We start from the raw sequence: 23,115 nt of genomic DNA, 5'->3' as shown, positions 1-23,115 counted from the left end.
AAAGATCTGCTTTAATTCTCAACTAATAAGAGATTTAAGTTACATTATAATTAAAGCATTTCATACTACGCATGTCTGACAAGCTGTCAGGCTACATATTGTGGAGACTCTTTTAAAAGATCCAAATCGGGAGTGCTCTCCCCTCGATATGGGGATGGATATCTGAGGAGCAAACCACAAGACAAGGATTATATATTTATATGTTATGTACATTAAAGAACCATCAACAACAAATCAAATCAAATTAATAATATATTGAACAATTATTATAAAAGTAAAGCTGAATAAATCGCACTCTACAGCTGCAGGAATAAAAGGTAAAGTACCACATCTGGTTAACGGAGAGAGTCCACAAGTTAATAGAAATCTACAATTTGTGACAAGTACTTGCATGTAAAATTTGGTTGACCTAAGTGAGTTGACACCCACACACACACACACACACACACAGACACACAAACACACACACAAACACGCACACACACACAGATACAGACATAATTCCAAAAATGGTATTTTTGGACTCAGGGAGGTTTAAAACGTTGAAATTCATCAAAATCCATCCATCCATCCATTTTCCAACCCGCTGAATCTGAACACAGGGTCACGGGGGTCTGCTGGAGCCAATCCCAGCCAACACAGGGCACAAGGCAGGAACAAATCCCGGGCAGGGTGCCAACCCACCGCAGGACACACACAAACACACCCACACACCAAGCACACATTAGGGCCAATTTAGAATCGCCAATCCACCTAACCTGCATGTCTTTGGACTGTGGGAGGAAACCCACGCAGACACGGGGAGAACATGCAAACTCCACGCAGGGAGGACCCGGGATGCGAACCCGGGTCTTCTAACTGCAAGGCAGCAGCGCAACCACTGCGCCACCGTGCCGCCCTTCATCAAAATCACAAAATGAAATTTTTACAGGATTCCAATACTTTCCCTACTGTATACTTCCTATACGAGAAAGCAAAGATTAAAAGCTAGCTGACTACCCTGACTTAGAATAAAGCAGCAAAACTGCTTAACCACTGGAAACCCTGAATCTCTTAACCTAAAACAGATTGACGGTCAGTTAGACCGATAACAAAATGGCAGTCATGTTTCAGGAAAGTATTCAAGCCACACTTGGCTCCCTCATTTTTAAGAACATTTCATCCATTTTTGTCCTGTGTATTTATTATTCACCAGTAACGACGCACTGTACGATAACGTGCAGTGAATACACTTGACTTGATCATTCCTAGTTTTCATCCTCTTTCTCTGTACGTTTCACATTCGTTTGCTCAGAGGTTGATGTGCTTGTTGCTTTCTGAGCAGCTCTTCTTATCTCCACCCTAGCGGCCCGCTGTGTCTCTTCTTTCGTTGGCATCTTTTCGCATTAAAACTGATTAAGTCAGTGTTTGTGTTACTTAGTACGTTTTATTTAATTTTTCACTTAAGCTGGCACTTAAGACTTCAATCTGCCTCAAGAATGATTTAAAATGTGAAGAGGTAGGAGAAGTGATGGTGAAGGTGGTAGGGATGAGAACGGCGTCCCTACACATGCGCCACACAACCACCCTGCTGGCCGCTCCTGAGAGTTGAGTCTACAATAAAATTAAATTAAAATAAAAAGAAGAAGAACCTTGGAGGTCAATCATCACCCTGAAAGCTGACAGTAGACATCACATAGTATATTTGTACCAAATTTCAGGTCAATAGTTCAAACGGTTTGCGAGCTACAGATGATTTAAAATCCTGGACAGACAGACGAACAGCCACCGTAGCGCATTACATATAAAGATATTGTCACGTGGATGCCTCAAACCGTTGCCTCCCAGACAGGTCCATAGTGCATCAAGACCCCTGGCATCTTACACGACACGAAATTGAAAAAGTGTTTAGTCTCAAAAAAAAAAAAAAAAAAATGAAGCGGGTATTCCCTTTGTGCTCACATGTTATGTGCAGTTGCTAGACGGGATAAGAATAATGGAATTCTTGTTATTTTATTGTCAAAAAAACAACTTTATTTACATTTAAACTTACAGCATAAGGTGAGTCAAATGAAAACGTTAATTTTTTAAATAATTTTTTGCAGCAAATGTGTCATATAGCTATATCATTTTTCTACATAATTTTCATGGTGTTCAATACAAGTCCACTAGAAAACCACCCATCGCCTATCTGAGTGGTCCAAACGTGGTAATCGCTGGGCTGAGGTCTACTGAGTATTAGTGATGAGTGAACGTCATGATGTTCGCTTCAACAGGAGTTTGGAGAAATCAGAGAAGTGTTTGTGAATATCGGCAAACTCAGTGCAATGTATTGAAGTCATTGAGGAAGGACCAACTGGACTAGATTTGACTGAATTATAACGGTGCCATCTTTAAAGTGTCCTTGAGGGCTAGAGGAACATCTGCCAACTATACAGGACCAATTTATTGTAGCCATTAAGGTAACCTGAGCTGTGCGGCAGCAGTGCCAACCACTGTGCCTCTGTGAGATCAAAAAAGAAAGAACACAGACAGAGACTCGCAAACGTATATTTTCGTCAAAAAAAGCTTAAATGCCAAAATCATAGTCAAAAGTCAGAAACAATACGTAGGTCTTTTAAAGGCAGAACATTCAAAGTGGTGTGTCATGATTGGAGTCGCTGGCTTGTTCTATTATTTAAAGTTGCGTTGAAGGCTCTCCAAATTGTCTCTCTTGGGGCCTCATGTATAAATGGTGCGTATGCACAGAAATGTTGCGTACGAATGTTTCCAAGCTCAAATCGCGATGTATAAAACCTAAACTTGGCGTAAAGCCACGCACATTTCCACGGTACCTCATACCCTGGCGTACACAATTTCTCTGCTCAGTTTTGCAGACTGGCGGCACCCAGCGTCAAAGCAGTGCTACTGTTCCTGTGTGGTCACCCTTTCTTTCTTAGCTCCACATTCCTGATGCGGCTTTATAAATACACTGAAACTAACTGCATATTGTTTATTAGTGTAATGCATCTGATTGTAATTAACCTGCAGCAATATAATGGTCCAGGGAATAGCCATAGTGTTCCAAATACCATAACTGCTTTAGCGTTGTAACTCTCACTGCATCTTCTTCTTCTTTTAGCTGCTCCCGTTAAGGGTTGTAACAGCAGATCATCTTTTTCCATATTTCTCTCACTGCACCACTCGGAGTATTTATATCACTGTATCTGAGTGGGGAATCACAGCAGCAGCTGATCAGAAAGAGAATTATCGGTATACAGCATGAAGCAGACGCTGCCTGAGCCACGGCAAAACGCTTCAGAGACTTCCCTGTACGGACTTCGCGGTTTAGAAAAAGTTTCATCCCAAGAACTATAAACGCACTAAATCAGTCCATCAAGTGCTCCTTGTAGAAATGTTTGTACTTATAAGTACAATTACCTCACTGTAAACTTGGGATACAGTTATAATATTGCACAACCTGCGCCACTTTATAAAGCGCGTATTTACATATGATGACAGTATTCATTTTTAAGATGAAATGCAGCAAAATATGTTGATTATATTATTACAGATAAAACTTTAACTTCATTTAAATAATCTGTATTGTTAATAATTAAACATGTGAGGACACGGTGCCGCAGCGCTAGCTAGTTCAGGGATTGTTCCTGCATTGCATTGTATTCTTGCTGGTGCTGATGCGACACTGTAAAGATAGATGGATAGAATAATTAAACACGTACTACGAAAATATTTCAATGTTCCTTAAAAGTTTTGAAGAATCGGCGTTCTAAGCTTACAGATGGCTTCACGTCTATTACATAGCTGATTGTGTGGCGATTGGGTATTTGGAGAAAGAAAAGTAAGGACAGGAATTGGAGGTTAGTACATTTGAAAGAGACAGTACTGCTGTGATAAATTATTTCATTGAAGGTCACGGATGGCGCAGCAAGACTCTTGCGTGAGACATGAACAAGCACTGCGCCACTGTGTTCCCATGTTTAATAAAATGCTTTCATTCCTATCATCATGAAAAAGATATCACGTATACATCTCAGTATTTTAATTATTCAGAGAGCTGTAACTTCACGAATGTAATGGATTCTGTGTCCTGTCGGAGAAAGAGAAAGCCCGTTTAAAAAGCAGTTAGTGATTCACACACACAGAGCACATAGAAGATCAAATACAGAACAAAGCATTTAACATGCCACTTTAGTTACAATGGGATTTGAGAAACTAGTAAATTAAACGATTTTAAGATGAAGTTTATGATGTTCTACTTTAATGGCAAAATAAACTACGTGATTAAACTGGAAATTTCGAGATTAAAGTTGACATTTCGTGCTTTTTCTCCCACTGTGTGCCTTTTTTTTTTTGTCTGTACCCTAATAAGCTTTCATATGACACTCAGACGGTGGGCTACGACTCGCCTTTTCATGCCGACTTTGATATGTGATTTCTTTTTTATTTCGGGCACTGTGCGACTTTGTGAATTTGATCTTTCGAGTTTTTCCGACACTCTGTCACTCGATCAACTTTCTTTTGTTGATTATATCACTGTTTAAACCAACAAATAGTACGTTTTTCCTTTGCCTCCACTTGGTATTCGCTGAAATTCTTATATTTTCTCCCGTGCTTTTCCCATTGTCTTTTCACAGAAGGCTATTTATATTGATTTGCATATTCAAAGAGGCGTAATTCTGGGAGGAGTTGGGGCGGGACAGAAGGCGCGTGCACGTGCGTTACTTTTCACGCTGATCGGGATTTATGTAGTGGAAGAACGTGAAAGTTTGCGTGCGCACAGATTCCTGCATCTGGATTTTCCTGTGCGTACGCACAGTCCCGCTTTTGTGCTTACGCCATGTTATAGTGCGAGTTCTACGCACGGCATTATACATGAGGCCCGTTCTTTTTTTTTTATAAATTTTATTGATTTTATTGTAATCATTCCATCCAAATAGATCAATTTTTACAAAAAAATAGGATTGAAAACAAATCAAGTCCCACCCAATGAGAAAGAGAGTATGGCCAACGGACTAAAACTTAAAAATAGTAAAAAATAAATTGATGAGTTTGATAGGCGCATACAGGTAAATGGAGAAGAAAAAGAAATGGGAAGAGAATCTACTCCTCAGTACTTTAAGAGCTTATTCTAAAATATTATTGATTACATCATGCCAGGTTTGAAAAAGTTCTGCACAGATCCTCTAAGTAAGAATTAGATTTTTTCCAATTTCAAATAGTATAAAACATCAGTTACCAACTGACTTAAAAGAGGAGAGTTAGGATTCTTCCAGTTTAGCAAAATAAGTCTGCGTGTTAATAGTGTAATGAAGGCAATTACAGTTTGTTTGTTCTTCTCCACTTTAAACCCATCTGGAAGAACACCAAACACAGCTGTTAATGGGTTAGGAGGGATTGTGACACCAAGGCTGTCTGAAAGGCACTTAAAGATTTTGGTACAGAATGGTGTTAATTTGGTGCAGGCTGGAGCTCGATTGCAAGCATTCACAGGTTGGATCTTGCCCTGGAAACATTTTGGACAATTTCAAGCAAGTCAGATGAGCTCAATATATAATTTTGAGTTGGATAATTGTATGCTTTGCACATAAGGAGCTCGAGTGAATTCTCTGCATTGCTACCTTCCACTCCATTTCTGAGATGTTCAGTTGGAGATCCTTTTCCCATTGTCCTCTTGGACCTTTGAAAGGGAGGGACTGTAAAATATTTTTATATATTGCAGAAATGCTGTCTGCGTCCTCGAAACTGAGCAATATTTTCTCCAGCATAGAGGAAGGTGGGAGATGAGGAAAATCAGGCAGGTTCTGTGTGACAAAATTTCTAATTTGAAGATAGTGAAAGAAATGTGTTGCTGGAAAATTAAATTTGGAATGTAATTGTTCATTGGATGCAAAGATGTTGTCTATGTAAGCAATTTAATCCCAAATGTGTTCCAGATATTAAAAACTACATATGTTTGCGAGGGTTGAAAAAGGTGGTTCTCGTGCAGTGGTGCCACAGATAAAAGATTCTCCATCTTAAAATGCTTTCTACATTGGTTCCATATTCTGAGTGAGTGAAGCACAATGAGATGAGATACGCCCGGAGTTCCTCAAGGCTCTGGATGTTGTAGGACTGTCTTGGTTGACACGTCTCTGCAACATCGCATGGACGTCAGGGACAGTGCCTCTGGATTGGCAGACTGGGGTGGTAGTCCCCATCTTTAAGAAGGGGGACCGGAGGGTGTGTTCCAACTGAGGGATCACACTCCTCAGCCTCCCTGAAAAAGTCTATTCGGGGGTTCTGGAGAGAAGGGCCCGTCGGATAGTCGAGCCTCGGATTCAGGAAGAACAGTAGTAGGGTCATGGAGGGTGCATGGGAGTTTGCACAACCAGTCTACATGTGTTTTGTGGACATGGAAAAGGCATTTGACCGTGTCCCTCGGGGAATCCTGTGGGGGGTACTCCGAGAGTATGGGGAACCAGACCCCCTGAAAAGGGCTGCTCGGTCCCTGTACGATCGGTGCCAGAGCTTGGTCCGCATTGCCAGCAGTAAGTCGAACCCATTTCCAGTGAGAGTTGGACTCCGCCAGGGCTGCCCTTTGTCACCGATTCTGTTCATAACTTTTATGGACAGAATTTCTAGGTGCAGCCAGGGCGTTGAGGGGGTCCGGTTTGGTGGACTCAGGATTGGGTCACTGCTTTTTGCAGATGATGTTGTCCTGTTTGTTTCATCAGGCCGTGATCTTCAGCTCTCTCTGGATCGGTTTGCAGCCGAGTGTGAAGCGGCTGGGATGGGAATCGGCACCTCCAAATCCGAGACCATGGTCCTCAGCCGTAAAAGGATGGAGTGCCCTCTCAGGGTTGGTAGCGAGATCCTGCCCCAAGTGGAGGAGTTCAAGTATCTCGGGATCTTGTTCATGAGTTAGGGAAGAATGAAGCGTGAGATCGACAGGCGGATCGGTGCGGCGTCCACAGTAATGCGGGCTCTGCATCAGTCTGTCGTGGTGAAAAAGGAGCTGAGCCATAAGGCAAAGCTCTCAATTTACCAGTCGATCTATGTTCCTACCCTCACCTATGGTCATGAGCTATGGGTAGTGACCAAAAGAACGAGATCGCGAATACAAGCGGCTGAAATGAGTTTCCTCCGCAGGGTGTCTGGGCTTTCCCTTAAAGATAGGGTGAGAAGCTCAGTCATCCGGGAGGGGCTCAGAGTAGAGCCGCTGCTCCTCCGCATCGAGAGGAGTCAGATGAGGTGGCTCGGGCATCTGATCAGGATGCCTCCTGGATGCCTCCCGGGCACGTCTAACCAAGAGGAGGCCCCGGGGAAGACCCAGGACACGCTGGAGGGACTATGTCTCTCGGCTGGCCTGGGAACGCCTTGGGATTCTCCCGGAGGTGCTAGAAGAAGTGGCCGGGGAGAGGGAAGACTGGGTATCTCTGCTCAAGCTGCTGCCCCCGCGACCCGACCTCGGATAAGCGGAAGAGAATGGATGGATGGATGGATGAAGCACAATGGTTGTTAGTATATTGGTGATAACTTGCATTTATTGGGGCACAAAGCAGGGAATATAAAGAAGTGCTGCAGGATTTTATTTCTATTACGGATCAAGCTTGTGTATGTTCATCTATTTGTGTCCAGGTTTTTATAGCTTGTATGTTTGCTACCCAGTAGTAAAACTGAAAGTTAGGTAGAGTCATGCCACCTTCTGTCTTGGGTCTTTGTAGTGTCGCTCTTTGGATATGTGGATGTTTTAGGTTCCAAATAAATGAGGTTATGGTTGAATCTAATTGCTTAAAGAATGATTTATTGATGTATATTGGAATGTTTTGAAATAAAAAGAGAAGCTTAGGTAGGATATTCATCTTAACAACATTAATTCTTCCAGCTAAAGTGAGGTGGACGGTTGACCATCTTTGCAAGTCTTGCTTAATTTTTTCCATACAGACACAAAATTTTCTTGATAAAGAGCTTTATGTTTACTTGTGATGTTTACCCCTAGGTATTTAAACTGATCTGCAATAATAAAAGGGAAGGTGTCCAATCTAATATTGTATGCTTGAGAATTCACTGGAAAGAGCACACTTTTATTCAAATTAATTCTGAGACCAGAGATCTTTTGAAATTCTGTAAGTGCTGTTAAGACTGCAGGCACAGTATTTTGTGGGTCTGATAAATACAAAACCATATCATCTTCATATAGAGAAATTTTCTGTTCCAGTCCTTCTCTGATAATCCCCTTTATCTGATAAGCATTTCGACAGTGAACTGCCAGTGGTTCAATGGCGATTGCAAACAGCAGTGGTGACAAGGGCCATCCTTGTCTGGTACCACATTTTAGTTTAAAGTAGTCTGAACAAACGTTGTTAATACAAACTGAAGCTTCTGGATTGGTATACAGTAGTTTGATCCATGCACAAATGTTCGGGCCAAACCCAAATTTCTCTAATGTAGTGAAAAGGTAGTTCCATTCAATCATATCAAATGCTTTTTCTGCATTTAACGATAATATCATCTCCGGGGTGTTTTGACTTTGTTGGTGAATATATTACATTAAACAGGCGTCGGAGATTGGAAGCTAAGTGTCGGCCTTTAATAAATCCAGTTTGATCTTGTGATACTACCGAAGGCAGCACTTTCTCCATCCTTCTAGCTAGGACTTTGGAGAGAATCTTAACATCATTATTCAGAAGTGAAATTGGTCTGTATTATGCACATTGTAATAAGTCCTTGTTTTGTTTAGGAAAGACGGTGATTAATGCTTGGCGAAAAGTTTGAGGTTGAATTTGATTGTCTCTAGCTTCTGTAAATGTTGCTAATAAGAAGGGAGCTAGCTGAGTGGAGAATCTCTTATAAAATTCAACAGGGTAGCCATCATGGTCTGTTGCTTTCCCACTCTGAAGTGACTTTATAGCATCTAGTGATTCTGATAGCGCCAGAGGTTTATCCAGTTCCTCTGCAATAAAAATATCTATTTGTGATATCTGTAATGCATCCAGAAATGCATTAGATTGTGTGTTGTCTTCTTTGAACTCAGTAGAATATAAGGATTTATAGTCTAAGTCTCTAAATGTGTGCATTATATTTTTATGGTCAATGATTTTATCTCCATTCGTGTTGGTAATTGCTGGGATTGTATTGTGAACTTCTTGCTTGTGGATTTGTTGAGCTAAGAGCTTATTAGCTTTCTCTCCATGTTCATATTAATGATGTCTTGATTTAAAAATGAGTTGTTCAGTTTCTTTGGTTGTTAACAGGTTGAGCTCTGAATGCAGAGCCTGGCTTTTCCTATGAAGAGCCTCATTTGGACACCTGGCATGTTCTTGATCTATTCTAGTAATTTTGCTGGTTAGCTCTGATACCTTCTTGGTTTCTAATTTAGTTCTGTGGGAAAGATATGAGATAATCTGTCCCCTTAAGAAGGCCTTTAGAGTTTCCCCAGAGTATTCCTGCAGAGACCTCTGAGGATGTATTTGTCTTTAGGAAGAAAATGATTTGTTTTGATATAAATTCTGTTCTCATCTGCTAATAGAAGTGGGTTAAGATGCCATCTGCGAGATGAGTATGTGGGGTATAATGATTTCAGCTCCAAGATCAGAGGGGTATGGTCAGAAATACCAATAGCATTGTACTTGCAAGATTTAATCACAGGCAAGAAATTATTAGTCTCCTGTTCTTAAGGTTCCTTGAGAAATTGCCTAATAAAACAAAAAAAGAACAAAAAAGTCAGGTTTCCAACCTGCTGCCTTGGGCTGGCCATCTGTGAATAAAGTGACTGCAAAGATTTAGTGAATGTGATAAACAGCAGCAGCCTGCTGCACGCTGGTTCACAGTCATGTAGACTGGCCTAAACTGTAGACGTCAAACATGCACAAACATCAATAACATGGAAAGAATGAAAGTACACAAGAAGTCGTGGGCTTGATGGCACGGAACAGGAAGTCCAAGCACTAAAATTAAAAACTCAGTTCACATGCTGTCATAATGAAAGAAAAGCCTGCAGGCTTAAGCACATCGAAAAAAATCTGCCAAGCACAAACTTGCCATTTGCTGAAGAAAATAAATGTGAAAAATGACAGAACACTACAAAGATTTATTAAAAGCTAATTAAAATAAACAGTACATAATGGACCATTACAATTGTGTTTTTAATTATGTGCTGCTGGCTTCAGAGTGGGCTTTATGAAGTGCTCAAATATCTAAAGACTTCAGTAAAAGTGATTTCCAGCTCAGAGAAAAAGATCAATTTAGTAACTATACTCGGATACAGAAAACTGTCACTTTCCTGTATAATAGAGACCTGCTGTGTATATGAAAATACCCAAACAATTAAGCTTCATGTTGTACAAATAGAAAATTACATTTCTCCATTAAGCAACTGTAAAAATCAGAACATACTAATCAATGTTAATAAACGACATTTGTCCAGGTCAGCCTAGGCAATGTCAAAATGCTTTTAGGAGAAATCCACTGGTCTTGATAATAAGCCTGGCATAAACAGCAGGAGGACTCGCCGTCCTGCTCAGCTGAGGACAGCTTTGTATACCATGATAAGCGAATCTTTAATAGGTCCTAAAATGTTGATTTATTACTCTAGTAAACAGTCTGTGTTTACCTTTTAAAAAGGCATTCTTCAGCTACCATGATACGCAACTAAGTTTCTGTGTAATTCTGTCCCAATCAATTATGTTTCCATTCTTTTGTGTTTACATTTAGTACTAAGTTATTCTTACATTTAAATAAAGACCATTATTTATGTACTCTGCTAATTACTAATCATAATAATAAAAATCAGCAGACCGTTAATATCAGATTTTCTTAGGAGTGGATGGACATTTAAAGTAAAGGATTGCAATTTCTTTAAAAAGAAAGTCACACCAGTATAAATAAAACGCATGATTTACATTGCTTACTTTAAGGTTATTTATAAGATATGAAACTACCTTTGTTCACCACAAAAACATTTTCTAATTAAACATATATTCCTAGTTTCTATATACAATAATTACAACATTTAAATTGTGATAACTTTTCTAGGAAAATTATTCATTTTAATTTGCGATACTCTTTGATGAACTTGTTCAGGCCTTGTACCCAGAAAATGCAGAGCCTTGGTGTGACCCTGAATTGGATAAATGGGCTCAACAATGACACAATCTTCATTTGACAATGACAACTTTAAAAGTGCAACATGAGGCCATATTACATTACTACTTCATATGTGAGGCAATATTTTTCTCTTAAATTAATGAAAATAAATAAGATGTTCTGTATACTTATCATACCCTGTAGCATGATAAATATTTATATTTTCTTAGGAAGACAATAGTTCTATAGTGTGTGTGTATGTGAATATAAATGTTACAAAAGAAACACTAAACTCTAGCAACATTTAACATATCTAAATGGAGAAAGCTGATCATTGTCTTACTTAGAATTTCAGTTTTCTAAGCAAATGCTGAATATGTTCATTAAAATGTGCATATTTAACGGAGAGCACACAGCAGCAGCTTTAAAGGGAATCGTCAAATGGAAAATAATTCAAAACACAGTAGAGCCCTCTAGTGGATGTAGAGGAGATAACTGAAATTAAACTTAGTTTTTTGACTTTGTCTCTTCCTAACTTTTCTTGTGATGTGAAAAATTATCTTCAGAATAATAAATTTGACAGAAATACCACAAACTTGAAAGAGTTTCCAGCTCTTTTTTAATAAAACTTTCACTCTTAATAGTATTTAGTACATTAAAATATAAAAGTATATAGAGAAGATTTTTGAAAAAAAAAAAAAAAAAGAAAAAATAGAAACAGGTTTCTTTAAATTTTAAACAACTTGAAAAAAGAAAACATCAATGTCACATTGAACAGCTTTCCAGTTTTTTTTTTGTTTTTTCTTTTTTTTAATCTTTGTATAACAGAACCGGTAAGAAAGATGCACAGCCATATTTGAACTTACCAACTTCTATAATGAAATCCTTGGAACACACAAAATTATTTTTAACAAATAGAAATAGCACATATGTGGCAAATATAACTTTAAACTTGTAAACTTATACTGTGAAACACTTGTTATCTTTGAAAAAAATTCTCATCAGAACAATACCAACACTGTATTTTCTTTCTGTCTGTATGGGTCCCGGACAAGCAACATATGTGAACTGCTCACCATTTCGCTCCAAAGAGTTATCAGTGGTTCATCTCATGCACTACAGAAAGATGAAACATTATTTTTCTTTTTTCCCAAAGGGCAAATATATTATATATATATATATATATATATATATATATATATATATATATATATATATATATATATATATATATATATATATATATATATATGTATGTTTTTTTGGTGCAAAACTATTTTGGCTGTGGGAAAATAAAATATAAAGTCTTGAGTTGTGACTTGATCTTCCTTCCAAAGATCTGGTGCTTATTTTGAATGGAGTACTTTCTTTATATGTTCCACTTCCATCTAAAACAAAGCAAAAAAAAAATCTTACTTATATATGTTAAACAACCAGCTATATTTATTATAGGTTTTCCCATAAAAGAAAAAAACACTACTGTATTAAAACAATGAAATGTACTGTTGAAAATGGCAACAGTTATTAATTTATAGTCTGTTTTCACATTTAAACATTTCACCTTTAATATCTGATACAGATTTTCAGTTATCACTTTTCAACTTGACTCGTGCAGACATGCTATGCAAATACTATATTGTCTTCCATCTGGAACTCTACCATCATCTAAATTTCACATGAATTCATACATAATTTTCTTCATTATAAAGTAATAAATATTGATAAACTTTTAATAAAATAAATTGTTCTTTTACTTGTAAAGATAATCGTATTTTCTTCTCTTCATCCAGTTCATTCATTAATTGTTTAATCTCCTTCCTAAAGAAAAAAAATTAAAGACAGAATATATGTTGGGATGAAACATTAATTATAGTTTTGCATCAAGTCATATCCATCACTTCGCACTTGTGTTTTACTGGGTCAGTAAGTGTGCTCAGCACCTCCGTATCACTCACATACTACATTCTGTATGTTAATCAGTGCAATTTCATTTTCTATTTCTGTTCAGTTAATGTGACACATACACTATGTCCCCTGCTCTGGGTAATTCTTTGTAATTAGCGGATGCCTCTGCAGTGTGTGACGGTAGCATCAGCACACATTATGGGATGACTAGTTTAGTTTTATCATGCATGACATGTACATTTTCTAGAGATGCATAATGGTGCGGTGAGATCACTGGTGAATTATAGGAATATTTTACACAAGTTAAACTTAACACTTATTTTTTTCCTCATGAATTTCTTATGGTTGTAAAAAAAAGCCCCAGTTTTCAGGAAGTTACAAGTAAACTACGTGGTGTATTGTTGTTTGTTGTGATTAGAATGGCAGTATCACGTAACATACGCAAAAATATCCATGCCTAGATGAAAACGTAGCTTAATATTGTTATTTATGTGTATATCACCCCACCCCCCCTATTGAAGCCATTTTGAAAATGGGGATCTCAGTTATCAATCACATTCACTAAACCAACATGATGTGGTTTCAGTGTCAACAGGGTGTATTTAAACAAGGCAACAACTGATTATGAGGAGGCTTTTTACACGGCCAAGCCTGTCTTCATTTGATTTGGTTATACTGATGAGAAGCTTGTCAGGTGGATGCAAACAAGAACAATCATAACTTTGTTATCGCCTTAATACATATTTACCCACAAGCAACAATATACTGTACATAACAGTATAGACACTACAAGAACCACATTTCCCTTGACACAGCTGACAAAGTAGCACACATTTTAATGCTTCACTATTACTAATATTTTTGCTTTTTTATTTGCGGTGCGCCTGGCAAAGCATGCAGCAATAATAACTCATGCTCATACAAAATCACTTCTTAAAATTACTTAAAACATATTAAAAGCTCTTGTTACCGCACCTTGTCTATCCCCCAATTCTACTATTTGCATTTCTGATCCTCTCTGTTCAGGCAAACTAATATTTGGCTTGTCCACCATTACGAGTGCCCAATGTGCAGGTGTTCAGTGTAACAGGCAACATTTATAAGGACAAGAAGAGCTCTCTCCGTGTCCTGCATTGCAGCCTCTCTTATTTGAATTAGATTGACCATGTTACTCATATGGGCAGCACTGTGGCGCAGTGGTAGCGCTGCTGCCTCGCAGTTGGGAGACCTGGGGATCTGGGTTCGCTTCCCGGGTCCTCCCTGCGTGGAGTTTGCATGTTCTCCCCGTGTCTGCGTGGGTTTCCTCCCACAGTCCAAAGACATGCAGGTTAGGTGGATTGGCGATTCTAAATTGGCCCTAGTGTGTGCTTGGTGTGTTTGTGTGTGTCCTGCGGTGAGTTGGCACCCTGCCTGGGATTGGTTCCTGCCTTGTGCCCTGTGTTGGCTGGGATTGGCTCCAGCAGACCCCCGTGACCCTGTGTTCGGATTCAGCGGGTTGGAAAATGGATGGATGGATGTTACTCATATTAGCTGCTCATTGCAGTCATTTACTGTTTTATTTATTGTTTTGTAAACAGCACTGCATTCAAGAATATATTGTATATTTTTGAGTGCTGTCTTATTTAATTATATTAACATAGTTTAACTCAGAGTTAATGTTATACACTGCGGTGGGTTTGCACCCTGCCCGGGATTGGTTCCTGCCTTGTGCCCTGTGTTGGCTGGGATTGGCTCCAGCAGACCCCTGTGACCCTGTGTTCAGATTCAGCGGGTTGGAAAATGGATGGATGGATGGATGGATAATGTTATACTGTATATACTGTTATTTTTATTTTTCTAATTGTTAATTGACACTTTTTGTACATAGTTAAAATAATCTAATTTGTATACGTTTTTGTTATAGAATATTTATTTGAACATTTTTGTACATTTTTTTCCCCAGAGCCTGTATTTAATCGGTCACAGATAATCGGTAATCGTAAACCACGAATCAGAATTGGTGGCAAAAATCACAGATCAGGCTGGCTCTTGCACGGATATACAGTGCCTTGAAAAGGTACGTCTCTCCAACCCCTTTTATCATATAGATGACTTTTAAAACCTGGAATTGTGATTCATTTGACCATAATTTTTATTTGTGTATCCAGCCACAGCTTCTTTTTGCATTCCTCCATAAAGGCCCTATTTGTGCATTGCCTCAATGATTGCTGAGTCATAAACATTCTCTCCAATCACACACCAATGACTTGTATAATTAAGTTAGGGTGTCAATAGGCATCACCATGACCTCTTTGACAAGTGCCATTCTTGTAGGGCAGCTAACTTTAGAACTAGGTAGTGCGGCTATAGATTCATATCGACAGCATCAAGGATCCAAGATAATGTTCAGTACTTTTAAGACAGACTTGTACCTTTCCCCAGATCTGCGCTGGTCTGCAATTATATATCTGACTTGTTTTGAATGCTCTTATGTCTTCATTTTGGATTGGATCAGCAAGAGGTTGAGAGGAATTTATCCACATAAATTATTTTAGAACACATGATCCAACCATTTAATACATCGGTGAAGACCATGAATAAATTGGATGAGATTTAAGGTTAATACATTGCACCTGCGCAAAATTAACCTTATATTTACAAGGAGTATGAATACTTGCTAAATCCTGCAACTTGTGATTTTTTCCCTTTTACCTAATTGTTGAAAGGTTTTCAATGAGCTTCTTTTGATTAGGCACTGATGCACACTGTTTTGTTGATAGGATAGAAAATCCTTACTGAAATACTGCAGGTTTAGTATTTGAAACAATAAAATGCGAAAATAATTTTGGAGGCTCAGTGCCATTTCAAGGCACTCTATTACTTTTTCATGTGTATTTGTCTAAACGAAACCCACAGAGTCACAGTTGGAAACTTGTTAAGTACAAATTTCACACAAATGTTAGGAAGTTTTTCTTCAAACAGAGAACCATAGACACATTGAAGGAGTTACCAAGTACTGTGGTGCACAGTGGGACTTTAAGGGCCTTCAAAACTCAACTCGATGTTATTTTAGAGGACACAAATGGGTAGGAATGGCGAGCTTTGCTGGGCTGAATGGTCTGTTCTCATCAAACATTTTCAAATGCTCTAACTGCAATTACACCATAATACTAAATGCACACATTCTGCATTTGTACCACAAAACATTAAATATTTCCTAATGAAACACTTATTAAAGCACAGGCATATTAAATATATGAATACTAAAATATTTGTTTGATTTTCACAAATTTTATAAAAGTAATTAAAATTCAATGACACTGCTTATTTAAATACACCCTTTCATTCTGTGAACCTGGTTTTTAGCTAAGAAGACTATTCTGGAACTATGAAGGAAAGACAAAAAGCAGCACCTGATGGGATTCTGGTCCTTGAAGGACCACTCGTCAGAATAATGAGGAACTGGAAGAAGCAGACACTTACAAAGGAACATTTAATCTTTACACAGAAAGCACTTCAACTAGGAATATAAGTGCTGTGAGGCATTAATAGTATCTTATATCATAATAAAAGAATAAGAAAAACAATTATTTTTATATTCTTGCTATCTGCAACACTACACCTAAACCATGTAGGTCAAAAGTCATGTCAGTAAATGCGTAGGTTACACTGAAATGATGCATTTCTGCTTTAGTGCCATCATACCACAGATTCAGAGCTTGGTGATTGCAGAACATAAATTTAAAATCCTACAACATCAGCATACTGTATATGCTTACAGCAGGTTCCCATCAAACCACAACTGCAATCATGTACAAGCAGAAATCAGATCAATATGAAATTCAAAGTGGTTTGCTTTATGGCTCATTTATTAACGTGAACAACTTCTCATGGGTTTATACTGCTTAATGATTTGGCTCTACAATCGCTGCATGCAGATTATGTCTTTCATTCTATTCAAAGTACTAATGCACACACCATTAAGTTTCATTATAAATGCCCTGACGTTCACATACAAAATAATGTCAATCTAAGCAGAAAGGTTAGAAAAATGTCTGAAAGTTTGAATTTTGGGTGAAATCTTTTTCTGAGTATTTTCTTCCAGGCTTAGGAGGTTACTTAGTGATGTTTTATGGTTTTATTTTTCACAAACTAGTCTTACATAAAGCTAAAGTACATTAAAAAATCATCTTCAGTTGACACACACGGTTTCACTGAATTGTGTGCTTCATGGAAATAACAGTATAATGACACAAAGAGTCTTACTTGTGTTGGACCTTCATATGATCTATAACTGTCTTCAATTCCTTAACCTGCAATCTCAGTTCTTCCAAGGCATTCTGGCTATTGCTGGCTTGATCATTCTTTGGCTTCACGTCTTCTTTAAAATGAGAGGGTGAACTCGGTCTCTGTCCTGTACCCATCACTCCGTGATGAACTGTAGAAGACAATGGCGTCTGTCCACCAGTCCCAGTGCAAGATAGAGATGGTATTCCTGGTTTTGGGGGTAATACAGCTTTGTTTTCAGATACCTATAAAAAGGAGAGAATAGTGAGATGCACGGGAAGATCAGTGACAAGAACAACTAAACTCATAAATCTGTGTTAGATTTTAAAGTATACATTTTTGTATATATTTTGGTATACCTCTCAATTCCTATTTAACACTATATCAAAACATTTTTGTTAAGACACTATTCTTGAAATAACATGTTGAAGTATAAACAAATCATTACTGTCACATACTTATTCAGGCTACCCTCATGCACTGTATCTGTTTTACACATGAAGTAGCACTTGACAATTTTTCAGAAGACAACAGATGACAAAACACAAGAGTGACAGTAGAGATATTTGCGCAAACTCAGATGCCATCTAAAGGAAAATATGCTAGCAATAATTATCTTAAAAATAAAAAGTAACTAGGTAAATGATGAATTTGTATGTCACTATAATAGGTTTCTAAAAGTGCAACTACCACAAAGGAAAAGGTGAACAGTGTTACAGAGCTAAAATCAATTACCATATACAGCATAGTAAAAGTATGCTATAAGATCAAGATCTTTTATAAGATGCACCATTTTTGGAAGTTTTCACTATTCTGACAAGAAGATTAAATGATACTGTTAAAACATCTTTATACATCTGCGGCTAAAACAAGGACTTCAGTCTCCAGTTGTGTCAATGTAACAGTTTTTTGACAGTAAATAAAAATAAATGTTCTGATTGAGGCAAAAAGTTAACCCAGCTTACTGGCAACAATGGAACAGGCTTGACAACTTTTTTTGTTGTATCTGATATTTTAGCTGCTTGAAAATCATACTCTTCTTTCCCTTTGCCATTCTCATGTTTTTCTTCTTCAGGAGTGGATGAATCCACTAAATCAGGACTAGAAAGTGAGGACTGTAGACAGAAAGACACATTGATATTTCAAACATAAAAAGAGTGAACATGAAACACAATCATAATACTAAAACACAAGAGACTGAGGATACACAAATCCTAACCAAGTTTGTTTACATACAAAATTAATCACAATAAGATGTAAGAAAGAAAGCAGTGCTGAGATATTCACAATTATAGATTTGTTATGCCTAATTTCCATACTATAGTCCAGACTGAATTCTTGTTTGCTTTCAGGGTTCAAATTTTTTTTGTTTTACTTTTTAGTCCTCTACCCTTCCTAATACAATAATACCTCAATTAACAAAAGTATATACATTCGGGGAGTTTAGTCTGTAATAAAAAACATTGTTATCAGACGTAGATTTAACATTGGAGGAATGTGGATACATATTGTGATGACCCATGAGAGAGGTGGGGATGCTGGTTTCAGTGGGTGTCACAGGATTCCCCTTTCTTTGGCCACCATATAAAGCTGCTGCCATGCTTGCCCATCCGTGGCCCAGCTTTTATATCCTTTATCATCTGCATGGTACTTAAACATGCACATGCACTATTACTCATTTTATGTGGATTTCATTATAAAAAAACTTTGAAGATTATTCATTAACTGAGGTGTTATTGTAGTTTAGGCTAACTCACACCAGAGGGTAAGTCCAGCTTTTCATATGCAGAGCAACAGAGGCAGCACACAGCAGTTTATTACTTCAATACTTATGGTCACCTGAGCTCAGGGCACTGAATAAACTTGTGGTTTATAAAACATGGAAGAACATACAAGCACAGATACTCAAAAATTAAAATGGCATTTTTGCACTTTTGATTCATATTCAACTTCTTTACTCTGAAATCTAAAATGCATGTGTAAAAATTACTTTGCTTTCACTGTTTCAGCACTTAAATATATATTATTCCCTCATTGTGTTCTGTAGAAGGGCCAATTTGGCGATCACACAAACTGGAAATCTTTAGCAAAAGTCTCCATTTACTTCTGAGGAATTTCCTGATATTACCCTGCTAACTAAGTGGTATATTCCCTCCAGCATGTCCTGGATGTTCTGCCATGCCATGGACCAAGACCCATTATAATGTATGTGTATCCTTACTACACAACAAAATTACCAAAACTGCTGTCTGTCAGGCTAGATAAGCATTAGTTCTAAAATGATTGTCTTAAATACTGCTGACCAATTCATGAAGATTCCAACCACCTCATATCACCTGTCTTATCACCTGCAATCTTATTCTTTTCATTATTATCAAGAGATTTGGACTATACATGAGGATGAAGATGCAGACAGACCAGTAAATGAAAAAATTTCATTTGAGGACTTAGTTTCTAAATTTCTGTAACTACTACAGCACACTGTACCGATTCATTTATTAGACTTGCAAGCACTTCTTCCCTCTCTTGTTTACAAGACCACAAGACACAAACTCTTCCACTCTAAGCATCAACTGATTTGTAGACAATAAACCACAATTTTCTAGGTAAAGGCCACGGCTTCAATAATGGAAGTGTTAATTCTTACTAGAGGTGGGCGGTACGACCAAAATTCTATATCACGGTATTTTTCTAAATTCTGCCGGCTTCACGGTATTAGACGGTATTTTTTCCCCATGCATGAGTGGATGTTAACCACATTTTCCACTGCAATTACTGCAGTAGACTGGCTAAGAATAACCTATTAGACTGTTATGAGAATTGTACATCGTACAAAAAGACATTTTAAAGTGCACACAAGTATTAATTCAGGTTTGCATGGCCCCATAAAGTGATAGTTTTAAAGGGGGTGGCACTAAAGAGAAGGAATCACATTGCATGACAGATGCAGTCAAAATATAGAATCTTTAATTGAACAAATTTTGCAAAAGCTTAAACTATGATTTTGACAACATATTTTCAACCATCCAAAGAGGCATTTAGACTTAGTAAAATATCCAGAGGTGTTTGTCAAAAGTTGGATTGCACTGAACATGTCTTAGAAAAGGAATAAATAGTAAATATTTTTTGTAAACCAACTACACTTTCTGTTAATGTTAACAATCTCTGTCCACTGACACGTTAAAGTGACTTTTTAAACAATTTTACCATCATTAAACTGCATAATATTTAAACTAATAAATAATAACAATAAAATACATAATAGTATTACTGATAGTTGCACCATTACTTCAAGGCTTCAAGCCCAGGTGTATTACACAGTATTCACCAAATTAAAATAAAATAAAACAAGTGCAACTTGGTGATGACATCTTACCAACTGTACCATCATTTAGGCAAACTGCATTAATATGGACCTTGCTTCAAGCTAAGCTATATACATAAATAATAAAAACTGCAACTTGCATTTATAATGCTGTTTGTGGTATAGCCCTATGGAAGCGCATTAGGGCCACTGTGAAGAAAAAAAAATATGGACACGGAAGAAAAAAAACAAACTATATGTCGAGAATAAATTCGACATGTTGACTATGTCAAGATTAAAGTCGACATTTCCACTTTATTCTCATAGTTTATTTTATAATTAAAGTAGAATGTTGTAAACTAAACTTCATCCTAAAATCAATGTTTAATTTAATCACAAGTTAATGCAGCACATTAAATAATTTGTGTTAAGTGTTCCCCCGACCCAGTCGTTAATCACTACGCTTCTTAAACTGACTTCCTCCGCACTAAGAGCAGGAATCACCGCACAGAATCCATTCACTTCATGATATTCCTGCTCTCTACCAAAACCCCAGTTCCTATCTTTCCTTTTTCTTTCTCCACATTACCAATCACCGCAACTAGTTATTAACTTAGCCGACGGAGTGTTCAGAACTTTAAAAATATCTTCGTTATACATGTTTAATTATGCCATCCATTCAGAGTTGCGCCCACCTCTGAACGAGTCGCCAGCACGTTGCAGGATGATACAAGCAAAACATACACTAGCAAGTACAAAAACAAGTACAACTTGGCTTGCAGTATTATCCAGTAGTATAGAAACAGTATTTACACATCTGACCTTTTAAAACTAAAGTATCTCCAGGCGACGGACGTGACTCCTTTTTTTCGGCAAAAGTTCTTCTGTTCATCACATGTTCAACTTTACTTTTAGTTCAGTTTCGGAATGCTCTCTATCCATTTTCACCGCACGGCATACCTATGCTACTGCCCACTATTTGGTGGTGTAGCAGTGACAAAGAGCCCTAGTGCAACAAATCTGTGTTTAGCGGTGTAGCAGTGAAAAAGGTCCCCACTTGAACAGTTTCCCACTGCGCCACGTTCCGAACGTCATTTAGGCAACTTCAACCGGTGTTGCGGTAAAAGAAAAATCCATATCATAAAAAAAAATAAAAAACGGTTTTCGGTATGAACCGGTATACCGCCCAGCACTAATTCTTACCCTGAACTCACGCTCTGCTGCAGACTACACCAGTGTTCTACTGACAGTACATCCTCTGCACATATCAGAAACAAACTTGAAATGCAAATACAGGCCCCCAAATTGGACATTTCTATTGCATCATATGGGCACTGATATCCCATCCAAATGGTAAGTAGATGTAGCCCCAGAAGCAGCCACACATGATCACAAGTTATAAGCCTTCTAAAAATCAACAAAGCACATGTACACTGCATTGACACACTGTCATGACCACTCCAACAGTTGTGCAAGGACAGTTGGCCCACTTTTCCATGGCAAAGGCAGAATATGCATTATTCCTTTTGGATCACTTATCTGACTGAATCTCCATTCTAATACCCCAATACAGGCTTTTTTGGAGAATGGAGGAGAGTGTTTAAATAGCCCATTTGTCTTTGAATTCCTGTGGTATCAATTATGAGTAGCCATTAGACAAAATCAAACATTGAGCTTCTTAAAATCAGGTGAAAGTGTTTAGATTTTCCCAGAACTAACACCACTACTCCAACTTAAAATGAGGCTGGAGTCAGGTAGTGCATCCAGTTTTGAAATGTTTTGCTCTAATACTCCCTTGGTAATGAAATACTAAATGAGAGTTATAAAGGATGAGTGGAGGTACGGTTCCTCCACCTGCCTGTAAGTGATCAGGTACACTGGAAATGGTACTACAAGATTCAAATATAAATGAGGGAAAAGGGCAGTAAATCATTACTCCGTATGTATTTGTCATATTTGAATTGTCTCCTATGTCTATGAAACCCTCCAAAAGGTTTGAAAAGTATGAAAAATTGTTAAGTCTTTGTCTTTAGTACTTTTACTATTGGTCAAATAACGGCCTTAACTTTGAAATATTTTAGAGAAACTGTATTTGGGAATGTGCCTTTGTTGGCTCGGGTTCTATGGCATACCATTCTAGCTGGTGTGCCTTCTTGACTTGTGTGGTAAACTGAAACTGTGCAGCTGTGACTGAATATAATGCCTCAACAGTCTTTCAAGATCTCAAATGTCCACTTGTAAGCTGACATTCGTTTACAAAGTATTAAAGCCTCCCTTCTAAAGTAAAGTACTGACAAGCAGTATCAGACAAAATGTTGATAGGGCTGTGAGAGAATTTACAGAAGAGAGTCCCGTAAATGTATTTCTTCTATGTTAAGTGAAATGACGGAGAGCAAAAGATACGTCTGATCAGCTGTAAGACTTTTTTAGGAAATAAATTAGGAGAGAAAAACAGAAACATCTTGGTGAAGGCCTGTACAGTAAAAAGAGGAAGCACAAGCACACCACATAAGAGGTCAGAAGGCACATGCTCATGTGCCACATCTTTCCTGAAATGTCTTAAGAGACAGGGAGTGCAAGTGATGCGAGGTAAA

The 23,115-nt window shown here is 37.8% G+C and overlaps 1 protein-coding gene across 2 annotated transcripts in view; it reads right to left on the bottom strand.

Annotated features, from left to right (window-relative positions):
• Positions 1 to 12,282: 12,282 nt before the first annotated feature.
• Positions 12,283 to 23,115, bottom strand: part of sh3kbp1 (SH3-domain kinase binding protein 1) — a 370,773-nt gene continuing 359,940 nt past the window's right edge. Inside the window, exons 15-18 of one of the 2 annotated variants that reach the window (XM_051926912.1) lie at positions 18,183 to 18,332; positions 17,197 to 17,462; positions 12,801 to 12,864; positions 12,283 to 12,434 (exon numbers count right to left, since the gene is read on the bottom strand). In XM_051926912.1, coding sequence (XP_051782872.1) covers positions 12,393 to 12,434; positions 12,801 to 12,864; positions 17,197 to 17,462; positions 18,183 to 18,332 — 522 coding nt within the window. In that variant the 3' untranslated portion in view covers positions 12,283 to 12,392. The remainder of the gene's footprint in view (positions 12,435 to 12,800; positions 12,865 to 17,196; positions 17,463 to 18,182; positions 18,333 to 23,115) is intronic. The other variant, XM_051926913.1, reaches the window with a different exon arrangement.

This window comes from Erpetoichthys calabaricus, chromosome 4, assembly GCF_900747795.2.
Source record: "Erpetoichthys calabaricus chromosome 4, fErpCal1.3, whole genome shotgun sequence".
Classification (NCBI taxonomy): domain Eukaryota; kingdom Metazoa; phylum Chordata; class Cladistia; order Polypteriformes; family Polypteridae; genus Erpetoichthys; species Erpetoichthys calabaricus.
The sequence above is the reverse complement of the archived record's forward strand: the minus strand, read 5'-3'. Positions and strand labels throughout refer to the sequence as shown.